This window comes from Erpetoichthys calabaricus, chromosome 4 (genome assembly GCF_900747795.2).
Source record: "Erpetoichthys calabaricus chromosome 4, fErpCal1.3, whole genome shotgun sequence".
Classification (NCBI taxonomy): domain Eukaryota; kingdom Metazoa; phylum Chordata; class Cladistia; order Polypteriformes; family Polypteridae; genus Erpetoichthys; species Erpetoichthys calabaricus.
Genome location: NC_041397.2, coordinates 149,592,698 through 149,617,781, shown reverse-complemented (window position 1 = coordinate 149,617,781; position 25,084 = coordinate 149,592,698). Strand labels below are relative to the sequence as shown.

The 25,084-nt window shown below is 36.3% G+C and overlaps 1 protein-coding gene across 1 annotated transcript in view; it reads left to right on the top strand.

Moving 5' to 3' along the window:
- gbe1b (glucan (1,4-alpha-), branching enzyme 1b) overlaps positions 1–25,084 on the top strand; it is a 1,026,151-nt gene that overhangs the window by 727,525 nt on the left and 273,542 nt on the right. The window contains exon 12 of the mRNA XM_051926986.1: positions 11,240–11,411. Within this exon, the coding sequence (XP_051782946.1) occupies positions 11,240–11,411 (172 nt within the window). The remainder of the gene's footprint in view (positions 1–11,239; positions 11,412–25,084) is intronic.

The following is a 25,084-nucleotide window of genomic DNA, read 5'->3' as shown; positions in this document are numbered from 1 at the left end:
CTAGACTGGTGGCAAGTCTTGTGAAAGATTTTGGCTAGGATCAGCTAATGAATTTTGGAAAAGTGTGCAAATGGTGTTGCCTCTCACCCCAAGTGAGCATTTTTAGGTGGCATTCATTTTTTTAGAATACATAACTTATACAAATAGATTGCATTTTGATTTTACAGTTTTATTTTGTGATGGTTTTTCACTGAAACCAGCAACTTACATAAACAAATGTGGCTTTTAATAACCCCCAGACATTGTGTCATGATTATCTCTATAATGACCATTAGAAAATCCTAAACAAAAAGTAATGTTTGTACATTGGCTTATAAATTTTAAGTTAAACTGCTATGTTAGAACAAATGGATGCCAGAAGAGTGCAATCTTTATTATGTTAATTTGATCGGAATACCCTACTTGTTAAAGGCATTAATATTCCCTGATTATCACTACCAATAATCTCAATCCTGCGGTAAAGAAAAGCCAACCGTAGGCCAATTACACTTTTGCAAATTTCCATAGTAGGTGCATACAATATTTTGTGCTGATATCTTTTATGTGATAGGAAAATAGCCCTATTGTATATTAGCTGTTTTTTTATTAATTCTTGATTCTTTAGAAAACATTTTTTATTGTCATCCCTGTAATTTCATTAACAAAGTTTTTTTTTTCTTTTCCTTCTGCACTTCAATACTGAACATGTGGCTTTTCCAATATGTGAATTTCTATTGTAGCTTGACTTTAAGTTAAACTTAATGGCACTTTTTAAATTCTGCTTGTAAACCCTACCCACCCATAGCCTATAGCCCATATTCTCAGCCTCCGTTAGCTTGAAGAGCACTTTTTAGGGTTTATCTGGAGTCCGGAATTACTTAGGAGCACAGCTCGAACTTGCTAGATGTGCTTCTCCCATGTGTCTGAATAGATAATGATGTTAACCAAGTAGTCAGCACTATAGGTGTTGTGGGGCCAAAGCACTCTGTCCATCAGGTGCTCGAAGGTCGCTGGGGCCCTGTGCAACCCAAATGGGAAGATACGGTATCATCAGTGTCCACTAGGGGTGTTAAACATGGTCTTTTCCTTGGCAGAATCTATTAAAGGAACTTACCAGTGCCCTGTTATCATGTCAAGGGTGGTAAGATACTGAGTTTTATCAAGTCACTTGAGGAGCTTGTCCACTGCAGGCATTGGAAATGTGTCAAAGTGATAGATTTCATTAATCTGACGGAAGTCATTGCAAAAGCGCCAACTCCCATCAGGCTTAGGGATCAGCACGATGGGGCTAGACCAGGGACTAAAGCGTTCCTCTATAACAGTGGTCCCCAACCTTTTTGACAGCAAGGACCACTTTATTAGATGCAAATTTTTCCACCGGCCGCCCGGGGGGTTGATGATGGTTAGTTTGGGGGGGGCAGTTTTATACACAATTTACATAACATTTCTATTATTATTAAAGTTATTAAGCAGTTCGCATACATTTGCAATCTGAGATTTTTCTTCTTTTTTTGCATATAACAAAGACATATGCTTTACATTTGCCAATCCAACAGATTGCACATCACAAACATTAACACTGCAATCTTTTTTTCGTGTCTGCCGTTTCTATAGGAGGGTGACAATGAGTTAAATTCCAATGGATGTTTTTCAAATGTTGACAAGCAATAAGCAAAAGTAATCAATGAAAACCACAGAAAACAAAAACAGCAAAAAAAAAAAAAAAAAAAAAAAAACAGTATGAGGAAAGTTCGAAGAAAGTGATTTTTTTACAATGTTTCTGTTTGGGGATCATTGTGCAAACGTGTACAACTGAGCTGCAACCACAGATCTAACTGCTCTGTGGATGATTCGTTCAAGCATTTCAAGGTCACTTCGTTGTAATGAAAGCATCTGTTGAATGTACTTCGTAGTAACGTGATTTCTATAGACTCATGTCATATGGGGAAACTGTCGGGACCATAAAAATACTTTGTTGTAATAGTCTCTCACCTCGGTCTCTCTCCTCTCTCTGCACCGCTGCAAAGCACCACCCGCCAAGCGTTCTGAAAAGTCTGAGTGAGTCGCCGTTGCCGGCAGTTCTCTCGCGGCCCGGCTGTCAGACGGCCGCGGACCGGGGGTTGGGGACCCCTGCTCTATAACACCTAGGTCTAGCCTCCGCTGGATCTTGAGCTCCACTTCTGCATGATTTGCCTCTGGGAGTCTGTACCAGTGTTCTTGGACAGTAACCCCAGGCCTCTGTGATGATGTCATACACAATCAGGGATTTCCTGCTGAGTCATTTGTACACCATCTCAAGGAAGAGATGTTTCGAGCTCTTGTCATTGCTGGCCTGTCAAATTAGGGCCAAAGTTAAGGTGTGTTCCATAAGAAAAGAAAAATCGGGGTTGAGCGGAGAAGGGTCAGGCTCCCTTGCTTTACACAGCTTCAGCAGGTTTACATGGTATATTCATTCAGTTGAACAACAATTTGGCTGTTTCACCAAATAATCAACCAGCCCTTTTCTCTGTTTAACTTCATAAGGGCCTTGCCAGTGAGCCAAAAAGTTTAGAATCTGAGGTGGGAATGAGCACAATAACATGATCTCCTGGCTGGAGTAACTTGCCAACATCTCTGAGGTGAAGGGCATCCCTTGGTCTGTTAAGACCATTAACACTAGAATCCCTGAAGTCTACGAACAAACTCATAATCCCTGCCCACCAAAATCCCTTCGCACCTCTCCATCAGCGTCTTTTGTTTTGTAAATGTGTCAATCAGCACAAGCAGCAAGCAGCCTGCTGTTCCATCCCCCGCCTTGACGGAGCTCAACACAGGCAAAAAGTTGTCCCAGCTCAAGCCAAGGCTCACTGTGCAAACTTTAATGTGGTTACCACTCATCACTCAAGTGTTTTTGTATCATGCTGCGCCATGCTGCTGCTTGCAGTTTCACATGAGTACACCCTTAACTCCCCCACAATCGAATGTTGCTTAATCACACTGAAGTAACTTTCACAAGGGACAGCTGTTCTATATAATGTAACTGAATCATGCCATGCCACCCTGCACCTCACAAATTCACGTGGGAAACCCTCTGTACAACCCCTTTAATCGAATGTGACTGTATCACGTCACTCACATTGCAGTGTCGCGAGCACATGAGGGAAAAAAAGTCATTTCAACCGCTCCCTACTTCATGGTATACTTCCCCCCGCCTGAGCCTCAGGCACTGAAGGGATATAATATGCTGCACAATATTTTTATCCTGTTTCTAATTGTGCTCGCAATTGCAGCACAATCGATGGGAGAATTGCAGCCCAAACACCCCAACATGACGTTTCACTATGTCTAGTGAGAAACAGAAATTGTTTCCAGAACTTTTCGATGAGTACATAATTATGCATACATAGTTAAAAAGTGTTTACTTGTTGCAGCATTGCCAACAAATTTTCATGGGAAATTTCTATTGGCAGATCAATTTGTTTCTAAATGTTATTAGATGTCATGATGACGTAATAACATGAAATTGCTCAAATAAACTAAAATGAAATGAATTATTCAAATGAACTGTACCTAAGAAAAAATATAATTCCAGATTTGTTAGTTTAAAGTTGTTTTATCATCACATAGCCTGTTTTATTTGTAAACATAATGTAAACATGACAATTTTGTAAGACCTTATCATTTCTTATTTAAAAAAAACTCCTTAAATATTTAACATCTGTTCATTTAACAATTTATCATTGTTATTAATGAGAAACTGAGTAAACCACTTTAGTTAAACCCTGTAAACATTTTGCATACATATTTATGGTCATAGATAGGCAAGTGGATCCTTTCATCTTCACTGTCCAATTGCTTGGCCAGTGAGCTGAAGCCAGCAGAAGAGATGGATTAGCATTAAAGCTATATGCTGTTGTGGTGCCAAAACTGCTACAGAACTTCATTTGGTAGTTTATAACCAGCTAGCTTCAGTCCATATCACACCAGGAGTATAAAGCTGAGAGTGTCCAATGATATTCTGTTTCTTAACTTTGACTTGACAACACAACACTCATTTGACTTAACAGCCGTTCAACATCTGCATTTGAGTGTGGCAAGGACAGGGCAGCAAGTGCAGCGTTGCACCATTCTTCAAATGGATTTACTCAAGAAGAGTCAATGTAGTTGTGCAGACCAAAACTCAATTGTATTTTCAGTTCAGTCCCACTTAAACAGATTTTCCATTGGCAAACAAGTTTGTCAATTGTTTTGGAGCTGGTATAACAGTAGCTTAGATACTTTAATAATTTCAATAGTGCCTTCATTGTGCTTTAGCATTTCATTAACACTAAACAAGTACATGTTTCTCAAGGTTTCTAGGTTGTCTGCGAGTTTTGCTTGAAGCTCCTTGCTTAAAGCAACAATGTAGCTGATGCACCATCTCCAAATTATGTTTTATTCTTCCTGCTTAAGACTAAGTTAGGACACAGTGCTCTCAAAAAGGTACACTGAGATGTCTGTCAATGGTATCTTTTAGGACATAAATTTCTGCATGAGGGCTGACTACTCTGTAGCAAACTGACATTAGGAAGTATACTAGATTGTCCAAAAGCTTAACAGGCTCTGTTTCATCTCCCTCAGATGACTTCACTGCTGTCTGCACATCCACCAAGACTGATTTCAAGGATGTCAGGTAGACATAGTTGGCCTCGTATATGTACATGGCATGGAGAACCTCTGCCATGTAGCAGTGCTCACTGGCCTTGGTCAATAGAAAGTGGAGTTTCAGTTTCTTCCACTGGTTCAATATAGAATTTACTGCAGGCTCAATCAAAAGCCAACTTGTGGCACACTCTTTGGTGATCTGCAGGGGTTTCTGGCCACAATTAATGGTGGCATACACAGTTTTATATGCCTCCCACCATTTTGGGGAAATGAAAACCAGTCATAGGTTTCCCTATTTAAGTACTCAACACTACTAGGGATGGTTTCTTTGGATGCTGCACTGACAGCCAATTGTAAAGAATGGCACACACAGTGGATGAGTATTAAATTAAGCAATACCCATTCTTCCTTTAAAATTTTGTGCACTCCGTTGTGCACCCATGTCATCACAGACGCATTAGCAGTGCCAATACCATGAAGCTTTTTTTTCATAAGGTGACACTTCTCAAGAAGCTCTATTACTGACTTTGCTATTGATCTAGCATAGAAATGTGGACATATCTGTTCTTTTTTAAGCACTAAAATACCAAAGCACTATGTTTAGGTATTTTGAGGCACTGCCATCAGTTGACTCATTTAAAAGGAGACTGAACTTCTCATCTCCAACATCTGATATTAACCTTTTCAGAATATAAGGAGCTAGTACTCCCCTAATCATTTCTGTACATTCAGTGTGGCGTATTTGGATGTTTGTTGCTGCCACATAATCTGAAAAGGCAGTTTTGCAAGCCATACCTAAACGGTCACATGCTAGAAGGGAACAGTGCTCAGTAATGGCCATTGTCAAAGTAGCTTAAGCACTTTTTCAGGTATTCAGTTTTTTCATGAACTGTGGTAATGTAGACTGCATAGCGGGCGGTATAGTTTTGATTTATTTATATGACTTGCTGAAGCATAATGTTTTTTGATGTCATACATCTTTGCAAGCATATCTGATTTGCAGTATGCGCAGTATGCCTGACAATCATCCCCAGCAACTGGCTTCATCCACCCTTTAAATTCAGGTATTGACTCCCTCTCTTTACTATACTTCTAACTGTACAACTTCGAATGAGTCATGCTGATTATCTTTGAAGTGGTGCTGAAAAAAAAAGATTGCAGTTACTGCCTGTGCCTGTATATTAAACATTTATCGAAAGTAAATTCCTGCCTCAGAATGGTTCTTGTCCAGTCTTACCTTAGCAGTGGTTTCTGTTTGAGTCGGTCAGAGTCTGTCAAGGTTTCACAAACCTAATGTTAGACATTACAGGTTAGCGATGTTCCTTAGGTACAATATGAACAAACTGTTGACCTAATGATAAAGTGTTGCATAAGAAATCAACACACAGCAAATATTTTGTTTCATTTAGAAGGGTAAATGTGTGCATTTCAGTGTTTAAGTCACTATTCAAAAGTTGCAGAAAGTTGCTAAACAAATTTTAAAAAATAGCTACATTTGTTCTTAGTTGCTTTTTGATAAAAAAAAGTTGCTAGGGTAGTTGAAAAGTTGCTAAATCTAGCAACAAATATTATTGTGTGTGTCTATTTGTGTGTATATACTGTGTATGTATATTTTTTTTCCAAATAAAAAATATAACTACAATACTTTTTTTGAGAGCAAGAGACTAAATGTTTCCAAACGGGGGGAAATCGTGTGCCAAGCAGTATAACTTTGCGGGGCTATGGGATATGACATTTAAACTTGACATAATGATAACTGAGAGACTGGGGCATAAAATTCAATACAATACAATACAGTTTATTTTTGTATAGGCCAAAATCACACAGGAAGTGCCGCAATGGGCTTTAACAGGCCCTGCCTCTTGACAGCCCCCCAGCCTTGACTCTCTAAGAAGACAAGGAAAACTCCCAAAAAAAACCTTATAGGAAAAAATGGAAGAAACCTTGGGAAAGGCAGTTCAAAGAGAGACCCCTTTCCAGGTAGGCTGGGCGTGCAGTGGGTGTCAAAAGAAGGGGGTCAATACAATACAATACACAGAACAGAACAAATCCTAAATACAGTATAAAATAAAAAGTTATTTTAGAAGTAAAATAAAAAAAATAAAAATTTTAGAAGTACGGAGCAGAATTTAAAAGTAAATGATATCATATAATAAGATTTGGATATTTTTTGAGTCCCATTGGCCTCCCCCATTTGGCCATTCCACGGCTGAAACAGTGCTGGGCCAGCCAATCCGATGAAAGGACCCCTCTTTCCCACAATTCCTGCGATCCTCCATCAGGGTTGACTTTACCTTAGGCAGGCAAAACAACTTGGCAGGTGGGCCGTGGCACCAAGTGCCACATTTAAATACCGAGAAGAGAAACAGAAGAGGTGAGAGTTACTAACAAATTATAACTATCATGTTACTTATGTTTTAGTGCTAATGACTAACAACAGAGATGCAGTCTGTACAGTTAATCAGAAGCTCTAGTCAGAATATGCTGAACTGAAATAGTGAGTCTTCAGCTGGGATTTAAAAGCTGAGACCGAAGGGGCATCCCTTATAGTAGCAGGCAGACCATTCCACAGTTTAGGGGCTCTGTAACTAGAAGCTCTACCTCCCATTGTTATTTTATTAATCCTTGGGACCATAAGCAGACCGGCATCTTGAGATCTTAATGTGCGCTCTGGTTTGTAAGTCATAATAAGTTCAGACAAGTAAGCCGGACCTTGGCCATTTAATGCTTTATATGTTAAAAGGAGGATTTTTAAATCTGCCCTAAACTTAACCAGGAGCCAGTGTAAGGATTTAAGAACTGGAGTTATGTGTTCGTATTTTCTTGTTCTTGTAATAATTCTTGCAGCTGCATTTTGGATTAACTGGAGGCTGTATAGAGAACAGTTTGAACATCCAGTGAACACTGCATTACAGTAGTCAATCCTACTAGAGATAAATGCATGAATTAATTTCTCAGAATCCTGTTTATTTAGAAAGCGCCTTAATTTTCTAACATTTTTAAGATGGAAGAAACATGTTTTGGACAACTTTGCAATATGCACTTTAAATGACATGCTAGAGTCAAAGATAACTCCTAGATTGCGGGCTGATTCAGTAAAATTAATTGGGATTACAACTGAGTTAAATGATGACAAAATATTGTTATGATCAGTGTCATTCCCTCCAACAATTAACATCTCTGTTTTATCTTTATTTAAAGACAAGTAGTTCTCATTCATCCACTCCTTTAATTCGCTAACACAACTAATTAAAGACAACATCGGAGAAACTTCATTTGATTTAATTGAAAGGTATAACTGGGTGTCATCTGCATACGAGTGAAAATTAACATTATGTTTCCTAATGGTAGAGCCCAGTGGAAGCATGTAAAGTGAAAACAGTAAAGGTCCCAGTACTGAGCCCTGCGGAACACCATATTGAACTTCTGTGTATAATGATGGAGTACTGTCAGCACATTTCTGTACATATTGGAATTGATTTGATAAGTAAGAACTAAACCAAGCGAGAATGGTGCCTGTAAGCCCAACATCATTTTCTAGCCTGTGCAGTAAAATAGAATGGTCAATGGTGTCAAATGCTGCACTTAAGTCCGACAACATAATTACAGTGGAGTTTCCTTCATCAGAGGATGAAGAAAAAAGAACATTGATTCCAGGGATGGGCATCATAAATGGTTTTTTTGAAGAGAAATACCTTAAGCATATTTTTTCGTGTTTTATATATCTGATATAGATGTTAACAAAGGGATAGGGTAAGTGTTAGAGTTTAATCATATAAATACTTTCTTTAATAATTTGGAGTGCTGTACCCCCCTACTCTCAGCCATTTGCAGCCCCTTTATTACATAAGCAGAATAATAGCTGTTTATTTTTGGGTATATAACTTTAGGTACAATAATGGGAAAAAATCCTGAGTGAATAAGGGGTTACGCAATGAAAAAGCACATAACATAGATGCCAATAAAGACATGGGAATATTTAAAAGAAGTGTAAAAAAGCAAGCAGGCCCCAATATTAATAATAATCTTAAAATCTGGTAGTAAAGTAATTGAAAAGAGAGTTGAAGTTACGGTGGAGTAGTGAGGAATATAAATATCCATGGTGAAAACGTGCTAGGAAGTGAAATACACCTTTAAAATGGTAAAGGACCAAATTGGTATTCACACCAATAGATTATGTGACAGTTACTACAGGCAATCATAATAAAAACTGTGTGTTTATATGTTTATTGTAATTTTTGATGTGTGTGTCTGTATCTTTGTTGCTGTTGTGGAAATTAAGTGGCAGACCTTAAGGCAAAATCAGCAATAGAAGGTGGAGATATTAAAAATGTTGTTGCTCTAGAAATAAAAGATATTATAAAACAGAACATTAAGAGCCTATAGCTGGGAAAGAATCTGAGGAAAAATGTATGGAAAAATATTACAGATTATTAATAGGTATTTAGACTGAAGGAGTAATTATTGGATTACACAAAAGGGAGGAAGCTGTTTAATGTTCATTTGATCCTGGACACTGCCTTATTTAATTATTTATTAGAAATTCTTATGTTTTGCAATTAATATGAGAAACAAAGAAATAATATTACATTTAAAGCAAACTGCTTTGTATGTTGTTTGAAGACTTTTTTTAGTTAGGATATAGCGGGTTGGATAATGGATGGATGGATGGACGGACAAATCAAAGTACTTTAAAAATGCAGCAGAGTAGAAGGAATAAAAGTTAAGCATTACGTTCTGAAAGGTTTAGCAATCAAGCTACTGTAGGTGAACTTTGGAAACCAGTTGATAGTTGCAGCCCCTGTCCTGTGGGGGTTCTTGGGTGCAGTAGTCTATAGAATGTCCTGGGTGAGGCCGGATGGCCATTTGGCCTAGGCATTTAGACCTGGCTTTATCACAATTGTCCTGGGCCCCACAGCATTATTTTATTTATCTTTAATTCCGGCCAGTTGGCTTTTGCTTATTTTTTTCATTTGTGCCATTCACTTATTTGGTAAATGCTATAATTTTTTTATTAATTACATCTATGTATGTATATATCCAATCTAATGGACAGAATTTATTGATTCCCATCTTGTGCCCAAGTGCTGCTATGGATGAGTTTACTGCAGTGTTTTTTTTTTTATTACATCTGGAAATGTATTATTTTTCATATTTATAACCCTGTCTTCAAGTATATATTTCATCAGTGGAATAACTGGTAAATAAGAGATTGGTGTATCATTTTGAAAAGAAAAAGTATGTGATCTTTTTTTTTCTTCTTTATGTTAAAAATAGGGGTACTGAAGATTGGAGTCAAATATTAAAATGTCTTTTTGCAAAAAAATCAATTAGTAGCAGCAGTATTTATATTAAAAGGCATATGACATTATAGTGTTGATGTGAAAGTGATGATTTTATTTAAAATGGATTTGCAGAGCATTCAGAGAATAATGTTTTAGTGCTTAAAATACTTCTTACACTTGTGGGCAATTTAAGTTAAAAGGCATAATTTAATTTATGTCTAATTAAATAATCTGTATCAAAAATATAAAATTAGTGCCTCAAATAAAATTTAAATTGTCTTTTTTTACACATAAAATTATTTCTGTGTTAAATTATTTATATTTTTATTGAGGAAATTAATTTAGAATTATTTTGGATGCTGAGATTTTAGTTTGATAAGGAATTTATGTGCAGTTACAGGAAAATAAAAAATAGAGCTTTATCTTTTGAAAGGTGGGTTAGACTAAACATAATATAGAAATGTAATGAAATTATAGCTCTCTGCCTCTTAGTAGTGCTTATAATTAGTAGTTACACCTGATGAGTCACAGTTACACAAGAGATCTCAGAAAATGCAGAGGGGCTTTTCCATATGAAATCTCTTTTCAGTTTTACTGGTTTATACTACTGGATTCAGAATCTCCCTATAAAATATTTTGTAAGATAGCTGAAAATCCTGGGGAAGGTAGCTACAATTAAACGATTATACAACTATATTTTCATTGTAAGAGCCATTTGCTAGTCATTTAGGTTATGTCAAGTAGATAGAAGTGTTTGCTAGGTTATGTTAAATGTTTGCCTATAAAAAAGGGGGCATAGTTTAAGAGAGGTTTTTATAACCTCCACAAGCTGAATTGAATTGGTATATTCTATTTCTTGTCCCTCTGACTACAGACTAAGTAAGGCATGGAGGGCACACGATTTTAAACCGTTCCTTAACGTGCCCAATAGTATGTAACGCAATGTGCTCTATTTAACGTCCAGTGCTGTACATTTAGAGCATACTGAAGGCGAAGTAAAGCACCTTTACATATAAAAACAACTAAAGTTTGACAAGAAAAGCTGAGTTTAGAGAAGAGACATTTTTTCCAAATTTTTTTTGCCTTTTATTCTACGTGTGTAGCCACCTTTTTCTTTATTCTTGTGTGAACTGTTTGCTTTGAATTTTCACTAAAACTTTTAAAATGAACTTTTGGACTTAGAAATTTCTTTAGGCACATGTTTGACCCATGCTTGATTCTGCTTTACCTACCAGCAGCTGCATTCATTATTGGGGGGACTTAAAATTTAATTAATTTTCATTTTAATGTAGCTTGTGATACACATTTTTTCAATTGTAAATTAGATGTAATTTTAATTTGTTTTGATACAGGCCCTCGTTGGAGATAAAACCCTGGCTTTCTGGTTAATGGATTCAGAGATGTATACAAATATGAGCATCATGTCTCCTCTAACACCAGTCATTGATCGAGGTATCCAGCTCCACAAAATGATCAGATTCATTACACAAACATTGGGTGGAGAAGGTTATCTAAATTTTATTGGTAAGCAATCAAATTTAATATACAATTATATTTATAACAAAATGTGTTATTTCTAACAAAAATGCATTATATTCTTTTTGTATACCTCTGAGAGTTTGTTGGTTTGTTTTTGCCAAATAAAGTCACCTGATTGCACACAAAATGTATCAAAAGCAACTTTTCTACTTAAAATAGCTTATGTAAAGCTCTTTTTCAACAAAATTTTGCTGTTTGCATGGATACAATTAAACAAGACGTCCATAGATGGTCTACCCTTCATCTTAATTTACCAGGGACAATTAACAATGTCAAGATGAATATCCTCCCTAAGCTTCTGTTCCTATTTGAAAATATCCCCATATACATTAACATTTTTTTTTAATTAGATTCAATCATAACCTCATTTACTGTATTTGGAATTCGAAAAACCCATACATTTAAAAGGCGACCCTACAACGACCTGCCTGGATCAGAAGGTGGCATGGCTTTACCTAATTTTCAATTTTATTACTGGGCGGCAAACATACAAGCTATAAAAACCTGGACTTTGACACACACAGAAAAATACACACTTTCGTCTGCAACAGAACTGAAGTCCTGCAGTACTTCTTTATATTCCTTGCTTTATACACCAGTAAATACAAGGTATTGACAATATACTAACATCCCAATTTTCCTTCATTCACTCAGAATATGGAACCAATGTAGGAAGCACTTAAGGAGAGAATATTTTATCTGTGGAAACTCAATATGATAAACACCTTTTTCCACCCTCTCAAACTTACACAGTTTTTAATGTTTGGAAAATGAATGGGATTAAACCACTTAAGAGTATTTTTATATACTGTAAGTAATGTATTTGCATCCTGTGAACATTTACATAACAAATTTAGTCTCCCATCAACACAATTTTTCACTATCTCCAAATTAGAAATGTTCCTCACATCCTAACTTTTTCTATTCCAGTAGAGATATTGATCAGTCTTGGGGACTCAGGCAGCATTTCTATAATATATAAAAAAAAGTTCCTTCCTTTTAAAGATCGTAGAGTACAGTTGGAAAAGAATTTTTTACTCAACATTTCAGAAATGGAGTGGAAGGCAGCCACGCACAGAATTCACTCTAGCTCCATATGTGCAAAGCTTTCAATTACAGTGGAACCTTGGTTCATGAACGTCTCGGTACACGTTCAAATCGGTTTACGACCAAAAAGTTCGCCAAACTTTTGCCTCGGTTCACGTGTTGCATTGTTCTCGGTCAGACATGCGTGCTTGAACGTGCGTGCGTGCTTTCGCTGTGAACTCTTTGTGCTCTATTTCATTTCCTTTCCGGTTCATACGCACCGATTACTGTATTTAAGCACGTGTTCAGCTTCTCCCTGTTCATTGTTCTCAGTCAGACGTGCGTGCTTTACCTGTGAACTCTTTGTGCTCTACAGTATTTCGTGTGCTTTTGCAGTTAACCATGGCTTCTAAGCAAGTGAAGAGTGGTGAGAAGAAAGTTTTGCAGAAAATTGAAATCGAATTAAAGAAAGAAATTATTGAAAAGTATGACCGTGCCGTTCGTGTTACTGATGTTGCCGACGAGTACAAGAAGTCAAAATCTACGATTTCGACTATTCTAAAGCAGAAAGAATCTATTAAAGCAGCTGATGTTGCAAAAGGAGTTACAGTGTTAACCAGGCAGAGGCCTCAAGTGCTGGAAGAGAAACTGTTGCTATTGTGGCTAAACGAGAAGCAACTTGCAGGGGATAGCGTAAGCGAGGCGATGTTATGCGAGAAAGCCAGGAAGATTCATGGCGATTTGCTGCAAAACTTCCCTTCAACGAGTGGCGAAAATGAGGAATTTAAAGCCAGTAGAGGATGGATTGAAAAGTTTCGCAAGAGAAGTGGCATTCATAGTGTGGTAAGGCATGGAGAGGCTGCTAGTTCTGACGCTGAAGCTGCGAAAGAATTCGTGAACAATTTCACAAAATTAGTGGAGGATGAAGGCTACATCCCGCAACAAGTCTTCATCTGCGACGAGACCAGATTGTTCTCCACCCAGTTCCTCCTCACTTCATGCCAGAACTCGACTCATGCAAGGTAAGTTTTCTTGGTGGTTTATGGTTAGTTTTTGTATTACGGATTTTTCAAATGTTCATTTTTCGGTTTGTAGCGTGAATTGTTGCAATGTTACTTTTCTCTTTTTTCAAATGTTCATTTTTTTCCCTGTGCTTAAAACTCATTTAAAAAGAGTGTTTGCACCAATCGGGTTGTAAGGCTATTAGCGTGAACTCCTGCAATGTTACTTTCTTGGTGGTTTATGGTTGGTTTTTATATAAAGTTCGGATTTGTTCAAATGTTCCTTTTTTTCCCCCCCTGTGCTTAAAACTCATTTAAAAAGAGTGTTTACAGCAATCGGGTTGTAATGCTATTAGCGTGAACTTCTGCAATGTTACTTTCTTGTTGCTTATGGTTGGCTTTTAAATAAAGTTCGGATTTGCTCAAATGTTCCTTTTTTCCCCCCTGTACTTAAAACTAAAAAAAAAAAAAAAAAAAAAAAAAGTTTACAGCGATCATGTCATAAGGCTGCAGTATAGCGCAAACTCTTGCAATGTTAGTTTTCTCTGTTGTTCAAGGTTTTCTCAGTGTTATTCAATGTTTTTACATTTAGTTTACTATTACACTGTGCATTCTATGGTTTAATTAACTATATTTGTGCTTAAAAACTTAAAAAATATATATATTTACATACAGTTCGTATGGTCTGGAACGGATTAATTGTATTTACATACAATCCTATGGGGGAAATTGCTTTGGTTCACGACCAAATTGGTTTACAACCAGAGTTTTGGAACGAATTATGGTCATGAACCGAGGTTCCACTGTACCTGCAAACTTTGCATTCATTCCAGCTTCATTAGGCTACATGTTTTGGATGCATACCAAATTAACATCTTTCTGGGCAAAACTTTTTAAATGCCTATCAAAAAATAGCCTTGGTGTCACTACTCCATTAACAGCTGTGTTTCATGTACTCACAGATGGGCTTAAATTGGAGAAGAACAAGCAAACTGTAATTGCCTTTACTACACTATTGGCATGTAGACTTATCTTGCTCAACTGGAAGAATCTTAACTCACCTCTTTTAAGTCAATGGATAACTGAGCTTATATACTATTTGAAGTTGGAAAAAATCAAATTCTCACTTAGAGGATCTGTTCAAAACATTTTTAAAATCTGACAGGACCTAATCAATGATATTTTAGTATAAGCATTTATATTGGGGAAAAAGACTCTTTTCTCTCTTTACTACTCTCAATGGTTTACTCTGGCTGTTGGCCTTCCTCTATTTCTCATAGTTGGGGGTTGATTTGAATTTAGTTTTGTTAAGTTTTGACTTGATTGTATGGAATGTTATATGTTTTTAATAAATTTAATAAAAGATAAAAAAAAAATAGCTTATGTAAATATAACCCACAATATATTAATTTACATTGAGGATAAATCTTTTTTCTTCAAATTGTTGTAGTAGTGATCAAAAATAGAAATGTAAAGAAATCATCTCTAATATTAAAGTGTCTGAATGGTTTAACTTGCATTTTGGATGCACTTAAAATTTACAACTAACCTTTAGACCAAGTGTTGCTTTCTGTTGAAAATATAATGTACTGAATTTTTATTTATTAAACTGCATGGAGAAGGAACAAAAATACTGTGTTTAGTCAAATTACTATGCATTGTTTCATTACCAGATACTGTACTAATATTGCACTTAGCATTCTACCATTCATAGATTAGAACAGCACTTTTGGCTCTATGTTTGGTTCTAAATGCACCAGGATTTGTGCATTTAAATTTTGGAAATGTTATTAAAAAGCTTTCTAGGTTAAAGTAATATTGCACCAACCAAATCAAGCATTTGTTGTACTTAATAATAATTATAATTATAATATTTATATAGTGCTTTTCTCGCTACTCAATGTGCTTAGACAGATGGGAACCACTTCAACCACCACCAATATCCATTTGAATGATGCGACGGCAGCCATTTTTGCACCAGTATGCTCACCACAAATTAACTATTAGGTGTGAAGTGGTGAGAGAGTGATAGCCAAATAGAAAAAGAGGATTAGGGGGTAAGAATGACTAGGCCATGGGAGGCAGTTTATCCAAGACATTAGGATAATCCCAACTCTTTTTGAAAGATGGCTCAGGGTTCTTTACATACCACAAAGAGTGAGGACCTCGATCTCATCCGAAGGACGTTGCCATATTTACAGCACAGTGAAAATAAAGATGTGATTCTTAAATTCTCAATAGCATAGGCTAAATTTAGGAGGGGAGTATAACACTCTAATTAGGTTTTTTGTTGCTTGCCGTATAACATAGCTGATAATAACCAGGAAGATGGATTCTGAAGTTAAATGTGCCATTTTCTTTTGGTCTTTTAATACGAGTTTCTTGTCTAATTTTTTCTAATTTAAATCTTCCAATTTGAATGTGGTTTTTGTACGATTAACTATAAGATGATGGAGAGTCTAGTTTACTAACTTTGCAGAGTGCCATGAAAGCTTATCAATTCAGTGTTTTCAGATTACCCCCAAGGTGTTATGGCAAACAGCTACTAGTTTTAGCATGCAAATTGTGTATTTGCTGAAATTGTTTGCTGCTGCTTAATGAATTTTCTCCAAGGAATAAAACAGGACTATATGCACAATGTGCTTTGAAACTTACTGTATATCTAAAATGAGGACTTTTCTTCACTAGTTGGCCTGTCTCCTATATCCAAGAAAGTTTGGAAGTCTGATTTATTTACAAAGAACAAGTAAGCCTAATCATTTGATGCAAGTTATTTAGCTTAACTTAATTTTACATCATTCAGCATCATATATAGGGTGATTCAAATTTATGTTGACATTTGAATGGCAGAAAAAATGTATTCACAAAACATACTTCATATGTGCAAGTTGATTTACAGGAATGTCTCAACCTGTTCGCCATCATGTTCAACACATGTACCATATGAGGCACAAAAATTGTCCACAAAAATTGTATATATGTATACACATAGTAGTACCAATAGTGTTAACATAATTTTGACTCACCCTGTATTTCATCTTATTAGGCTCTGTTGTTTTTGTTTTCTCCTCAGTATCTTTCATCTAAATATGAATATTATTTAAAAATTCTGTCTTGTACAAAGTCCTGTTCTCACTATCAAATTTAAAATATTGCACTTTCAAATTTGGGCTAGTGAGACTGTCTCTGGGTCTAATGTGGGTGGGTTTGTGTTACCACAGATCATATCCAAAATGAAAACCTTGATAAAAACATGTCGTACATGACAGACACAGAGGCTCTGATTTTGGCTTTTTTGACACTGTGTTAACTCCACAGAAGATTAGAACTTGGCTAATGTCAGTCAAGATATGCATTCACAGTACATGCCAAGTTACCTTAACAATTTTAGAATAGTAGTGAATATGAAATAGAAAAAGGAGCAGACCACTGAGTACAAAGTAAAAGTACAATCTGAGAAAAGCTAATTTAGTTATAGTGAAATGAATTGATAATGTTGTCACCTTAATGAGTCATTGGAATGCATCATAAAAATAGAATATTATGCCCATCTAAGATATAGATAAAGAACAGAAATAACATAAATTTCTAAAATCTACGCAAATAGTGAAAAGTCTACTGTGTGAAACAAAGACATATTTCATGCTAAACAACTGTGCCCTTGTTATTGGGGAATCTGTCAACCGATTTCAAGCTGTTTTGTTGCAAAATGAAAATGATGCAGAAATGAGAAGCCAAATGATATAGAGGTAATTTAAAGGTCAGTAGTTGAGGACTTTACTGTTGCATTCTCTCCTGTCTTCTTTCACACTTTAAAAAAAAGCTTTCTATGAGTCCACGTATCAAAGTGAATTGGAGTTTTTGTCATCAGCATCATCAATGTTTTAATGGCTGTTTTCTGAGTTTAGCTAGGCTGCCCATTTGCATCCTTTGGGGTGACACCCATATTTGTCTTATCATCTGACTTCAGTTTCAACCACATCTTCTTTGACCTCCTATTAGGCCTCATCTTCTCCACCTCCATCGTAGTGCACCTAAACATCCTCTTCATTTCTGGCAAAATGACTGCTGTCTCCACAACAATTCTTTCTCAAAATTAAGCATTCATCTTCCTCTGACTATGATATACCACACATTCCACCTGATCATTATCATTTCTATTTTTTACAACTTTGCTTCATGTTCTACTTTCTTCAGCCATGTTTCACTTCCATAGTGTGTATTGCTTCTCACTCAGCTTCCATAAACTTTTATGAAATGAATGCCAGAGAGACTCATTTTGAAATCAGAATGGGGGAAAGCTAACCATAATCTATTCAACTCTCACCCTGGTTATCACTGATATACCAAGACTTCTATAAAAACAGTACATCAAATGCATAAGAGAAATTCCCTGTTTTCTCCAAAACAAATACAATGTTGATTTCTAATTGAAAATGACTACATCAGCATTTTATACCCTTCTCACACCCTTTCTACAAACAAAGGTCACACATGCCACCTACAGACACTTTATGACACTATATCTTTTATGCTCCAATTTCAAACTACTTATGCATCAAATTAAGTTTCTGCTAAAAAGTTTATCAAACACACCACTCACTTCTTCCATATCTCCTGCCATTTTGCCTCAAACCATCACCTTGGTCTTTCCTTCATACACCTTAAGGCCTTTTGCCTCCAAACTAGCTTTCCATTTCAGTATCATCATTTCCTGTTTTACTTCACTTTTTGCCATTATTACAAAATCATTGGTATGCAAAACACATAGCAGTCTTTCATGTTCTTCTCTTGTCTCTGTCATGACAAGGAATAAACTCACAATGGATTTCTGGTGCATCTTGACTGCACAAATTTAACAGTACCCATCTGTTGTCCTGACCACCATACGTGCTTCCTCATACATTGATATTACTACAGATGCTACACACTCACCTACACTTAACTTTCTTAATTCCCAACTCTCATGGCACTTTGTCAAATACCTTCTCCATATCTACAAATGCATAATGTAGCTTTTTTCCCTTATACTATTTTTCCTGCATTTGCCTAACAACAAGGATTGCATCTGTTGCTCCCCTCCCAGGGATGAAACCAAATTGTGTTTTGCTAACCTTTACCTGATTCCTGACACTCCAGAGGGATACTGGAGCAAAAGTTCTCTAGGCCAGATATCAACCTCCTTCAGTGTCCATTTACAGCAAACAAAAGGCACAGTGACCATATTCTAAACCCAGTTCATAGGGGTTTTTAGATATGATGACAACCATATCACTGATGAGTGAGTGAATGCTATCATTTCTGTCAATATTATAAATAATAGTAACACAAAATTACAAATTTACCACAGGCCCTGACCTAAACACATATTTTATAACAGGTTAAAGCTTCCTTTCAGTAATTATGGCTTTGTATATTGTAGTAGATCTTGAGTAATTTTTTATAATGTTTAGTAATGTAGAATGTTTCTTTCCTGTTTCATAGAATTAAACAAATGTGTCTTTTGGGGGTAACAATGTAGTGCAACTTAAAGCATATGCTTAGACATTACAATTTTTTAAGAAACAGTCAATAAAAACTGATGATCACATTGCTTTCACAAACATTCATTTTTTACAATCACCAATGTCCAATAATTATTCCAAGAAAGTTCTATGCAGTGTATTTGAGGATTAAAGAATTGTTCTTGTGGTACATTCATGTTCTTTGTAACTCAGGTTTCTTCAGTTTAATTATGTGTTTCATTTCCACTCTTCTTTGTGAAATCAGATTACTAAGTGTTTTTTTGATCTCAATGTACTTGTAGTTTAATTAACATGTTTGATGTCGCACCTTTTTTTTGTAAAATATTTTCCATTAAACGTAAAAACTGTTATTTTACTTCACAACTGAAATTTCTAGCTGTTGTGCTCTTCATGCAATTCAAATATATCAATTAATGCAATTTTATTTTGTTTTTATTTCTTGGTAATTCTTTCAAGAATTCATTTTTATGGCACCTTAATATAGTGTTTACAAATGGGAGTGTACTGTAGGTGAAAGAAGGCATTCTTTAAAAAAAAAAAAAAATCATTAAATGAGCATTCAGCAGGGACTCAGCATTTTTAAGAGCAGAACATGTTAGAAGCTTTTTGACAGTTCATGGACTTATAAAAAGAACTTTATGTGTTAAAAGCTCTTCTTTTTTTTACTCTCTCCAGCTGAGACATTTATATCATATTGAATGAAGGTTAAAATATTATAAAAAGAAAACATGCTGATTTGTCTTTTCTTTGAGACTGAGAAAAGTCAGAATTCCATATAAGTCAAAAATTGTAAGAGACAGCAGTGCAGTTTACATTCAAAAATACTTTACTCTAACTGTGTTTTTGTTCTCTGTGGTATATAATAAATAATCTATAATTTCTATGACCTCCTGATTGTCATAGTGTATTCCATGAGCTAATTTTAAAGACAAATTAGTTTTTACAGTGGTTTAAATACTATTTAAATTTATAATGCAACATTTAATGTACAGTCACTTTTAGGATGTTTAGGATGTTAAGAAACTAGAAACCAAGATGAAATATTCATGATATCGCTGCAAACTCAACGCAGTCACTTAGCCAACATGTCTGGAATTGGGAAGAACATTAAATGAATACATTTGTCTTCGTTCAAATTCAATGAATGCTTTTTCTTTTGGGCAGAGATAGTAATTACTGTAAGAGTCAAAAATAATGCACAGTGCATTATACATAGCTTAAGTTTGAACACTATGAATTTTAATTGTCTTGTAAAATTTTCCTGACATTAAAATATTTAAATTGCTTTTTAACTTTAAAAATTATCAAATTTAATTATAAATTTAAGGGTGGCACGGTTGCGCAGTGGGTAGCGCTGCTGCCTCGCAGTTACGAGAACTGGGTTCGCTTCCCGAGTCCTTCCTGCGTGGAGTTTGCATGTTCTCCCCGTGTCTGTGTGGGTTTCCTCCGGGTGCTCCAGTTTCCTCCCACAGTCCAAAGACATGCAGGTTAGGTGCATTGGTGATTCTAAATTGTGTGTGTGTGTGTGTGTGCGTGCTCTGCGGTGGGCTGGCGCCCTGCCCGGGGTTTGTTTCCTGCCTTGCACCCTGTGTTGGCTGGGATTGGCTCCAGCAGACCCCCGTGACCCTGTAGTTATGATATAGCGGGTTGGATAATGGATGGATGGATGAATTATAAATTTACACCACACCCAGAATAATAGCACATGCCTGTATGCACTCCCAACAACATCTGGGCATGCTCCTGATGAGATGGCGGATAGTGTCCTGGGGGATCACCTACAAGACCTGGATCAGGGCATCAGTGAGCTCCTGGACAATCTGCGGCACTACAAGATGGCATCAGATGCACCAATGCATAATGTCCTACAGGTTCTCTAATGGATTCAGGATTGGGAATGTACAGGTCAGTCAATGGCATCAATGCATTCATCATCCAGGAACTGCCTACGCACTGTGGTCACATGAAGCAGAGCATTGTCCACTGTACCAGTGTAAGGTCTGACAATGGCTCTGAGTATGTTTCATCCTGTTACCTAACAGTAGTCAGGGTACCATTGCTTAGCATGTGGAGATCTGTGTGACCCTCAAAGGATATGGAATGTCCAGACCATCACTGACCCACCACCAAACAGGTCATGCTAGATGATGTTGCAGGCTGCATAATGTTTACTACGGCATCTGCAGGCTATTCCATGTCTATCACGTACTCAGTGTGAACCTGCTCTCATCCATGAAGAGAACAGGGCACTAATGGTGGAGCTGCCAATTATGGTATTCTCTGGTGAATGCCAATTGAGCTCCTCTGTGATTTTCTGTGAGCCCTGGTTCCACTAGAGAACGTTGGGCCCTCCTGCCACTCTTGTGGAGTCTGATTTTGACAGTTTGGTCAGAAGCATTCACACCAATAGCCAGCTGGAGGTAATTTTGTAAGACTCCAGCAGTGCTCCTCCTGTTCCTCCTCACTCAAAAGAGCAGATATCGGTCCTGCTGCTGGGTTGATGCCCATCTACTTCCCTATTCAACTCTCCTCGTGTAATGGCCCATCTCCTGGTATCTACTCTGTGCTCTTGAGATTGTGCTGGGAGACACAGCAAACCTTCTCACAATGGCACGTATGGATGTGCCATCCTGAAGGAGCTGGACTACCTGTGCAATCTGAATCAGCTGCCAAGTACCAACTCATGCCAGTAGTGACAAGGACACTAGCAAAATGCAAAACTAGAGAAGAATCCATCAGGAAGGATAAGGAGAGAGCAGTTGCATGTGGCCACCACCTGAAAAAACATTCCGTTTTTGGGGGTTCTGTTGCTGTTGCCTCTCTGGTGCACCTGTTGTCACTTTCATTTGCACAAAAGCAGGTGAAGTTGATTCACGATTGTTTATGCTTCTTTGCTTCTTAACTGGACAGAAGTGATATCCCTGAAGCTTAATTGACTTAGTGTTAGGCTGTGCTGATTAAATGTTCCCATAATTTTTGGAACAGTGTAGATATCCAAGCTTTCCTTCTTATTTACTGTATATCTACTCCAAAAACATCCCCTAAGGTGCCTTTGTGCCAAACTTAGTCTTTTTGAATTTTAGCAAGGTGTAATTAATTTTATTTTCTCATTTCCCTATGTGAAAAGGATTTTTATATCTATCAATGACTCTGTGTGCCCCATACAAATAATAGACCTGGGGTAATATGGGTAGCACCCTAATAACCTAGTATCTCCAAATATACCATGCTTTTTTGGGGCATAACTGGCATGATTTGCATCAAAATAGTAGTTTTTGACTTCATGAATATGTTTATAATTTTCTAAATACTTTTAGGAATTCAACTCATTATGTACAGTACCTTTTACTTTCATTGGGGTTACTATAAAGCCATTGTATTTAAATTTTTATTCAAGTAATATTCTTCATTATATCCAGTAGGTCCATCTTACGACTTTTGATTAGAAGTTATGCACAGCACAAGTGGCAAATCCTTCATGTTACATCATTAGCAAAATATGTTTCATGCACCTTAAATTGTACACTGCTGATGAACCATTTTTCAATTATCAGAAGTGATTATCCATATGCATATATAGGGTTCAGTGTTACATAGAATGCATATCAATCTTTTTTCCTTGGATAATTAATAAACATTGCACCAGCTGCTGTATTTAACATGTGGTATTATATTAGACATTAAAATGTGATGAGTTTATAAAACACCTACTACATACTGCAGAAGGAAGTGTGGCAGAACAGATTTTTGAATTAATTTGTATTAGAGTAATAAAACTCGGTAAACCTGCATCTGCTGTTTGCATTGTTAAATTAACAGTACTCGAATCTAGGTACATGAAGCGTTTAAAGACAGGCTAATCATAATTAATTAAGATATTGTTTGTTGTGCAAAGACAAAATCTTGTTTAATCATAACAGTATGAATTTTCAGTTGTTTGCCACTAATAAGTACAAGATAACAAAAATGCATAATAGTGTATGGAGAATAATGTATATGATCTTTCAGATTTTCAGTGATTTTACATTAATATGATATAATTACAGAAGATGAAGAAAGGAGCATATAAAATAGTTCAGAAAACCATACCATCTTTTATGGCATTTTTTGAATTGGTACTCAGTATGTTTTTGCCAGATTATATTCAAATGAAAAAACAAAATATAAAAAGAAAACACAACATTACTGTGTGGATCTTTAAAATTCACTACTGATTTACACTTCTTTTGAAAGAAACAGTGTTCTTCTAAAATATTATTGGCAAAGTAAGTTCATATCTACAGAATTGTTGAATATAGTTTAAATGGTGAATACTAGTATACTGTATGTAAACTACACAATAGTGTTTTATTTATGTAATTACCTTTACTAGGTACACGAGTTTAAGTATACAGTTTTTTTGTTTATCTGACTGCTATTAATATTTACAGTATAGGCTGCAATAAAACAGCAGTTCTTCCCTGAGATCTATAAAATAACGGTTTATCTACATATGAATCTCAATGTTAGCAAGACAATGTGTTTTCTTTTTTTATCAGTGGAAGTTTGCTCACCTTGGAAAACTGTTCTTTACTAGGGTACTGAAGTTAGACATTTCTTCCCCAGTGCCCATGGCAGACATATTTGTATGTAACACTGTGAATTCTTACATATTTTATGTTTTGTTAGTGTTTTTAATTTTAAATTATTATTTTTCTTATTTTATGTTATTACTGTTAATTGTGTTTAATATTGGATTGTGTACTGTCCCTTTAAGTTTACCCATGCTCCATGTTCTTTGTGGGTGGTTCCCCAAGAGGTGGGGCCACCCTGACATAAGCACTACTGAGCTCTCCCTGGCTTTTTATGGCAGAGAATCAGGAGCTCAGGTAGCATTTTCACTTAAGTCATTTAGAGTTTTATGAGTGAATATCGCTATTTTCTTTGCTTTTGTCAGTTTCTTGATATTTTTGCTACAGTGTTTGCATTGCAATATTTGGATTAGTGGATTAGGACTTGGTTACACATGGATTGCGTTTTAGGCAAATTGTTTTACCTTTTTTTTTTTTGCACTTTGATCATTTTTTAAGTTATTCCTTTTTTCAAAAATAAATATCTTTCATTTATAAAGATTCTTTGTTACCTTTTTGGTCACAAGCTAGAGTTTTTGCTCAGCTTCTCCCTCTTGTGAGGCATTTTGGGACACTAAGTACCTTTTGAACTTTATTAAGCATTTTGCACATTTTGGGACCTAGCCAGGCTGAAGCCAGCTGTCATATTTCCGAAGTAAACTGGATTGAGTGACTCTCTTCTGGGCTGGCCAGTGAAGGTCCTGGCCTGCTTTCCTGGATATTTTGAAGGCATCAATTCATTTTTGTTATGTTTAAGACTCTTTTTCATGACAGTGTTAAGTCAAGTCAAAGTGTGGCACAAAAGAAAGGTATATCTGCATATTTAAATGTTAGAAAGAACAAGACATATAATCTAAGTGACTTTTGTTAGGTGCAAATTATTAGTGGCAGCACCATGATAATTTTGGCATCTTAGAAACAACTACCTTCCATGGAGCTTCACTCATTGTACATAATGAGCATATAATATGTATGTGTACAACATGTACAGTGGGGCAAAAAAGTATTTAGCCACCAATTATGCAAGTTCTCCCACTTAAACAGATGAGAGAGGCCTGTAATTTTCATCATAGGTATACCTCAACTATGATAGACAAAATGAGAAAAAAAATCCAGAAAATCACATTGTCTGATTTTTTAAGAATTTATTTGCAAATTATGGTGGAAAAAAAGTATTTGGTCAATAACAAAAGTTCATCTCAATACTTTGTTATATACCCTTTTTTGGCAATGACAGAGGTCAAACGTTTTCTGTAAGTCTTCACAAGGTTTTCACACACTGTTGCTGGTATTTTGGCCCATTCCTCCATGCAGATCTCCTCTAGAGCAGTGATGTTTTGTGGCTGTCGCTGGGCAACACGGACTTTCAACTCCCTCCAAAGATTTTCTATGGGGTTGAGATCTGGAGACTGGCTAGGCCACTCCAGGACCTTGAAATGCTTCTTACGAAGCCACTCCTTCGTTACCCGGGCGGTGTGTTTGGGATCATTGTCATG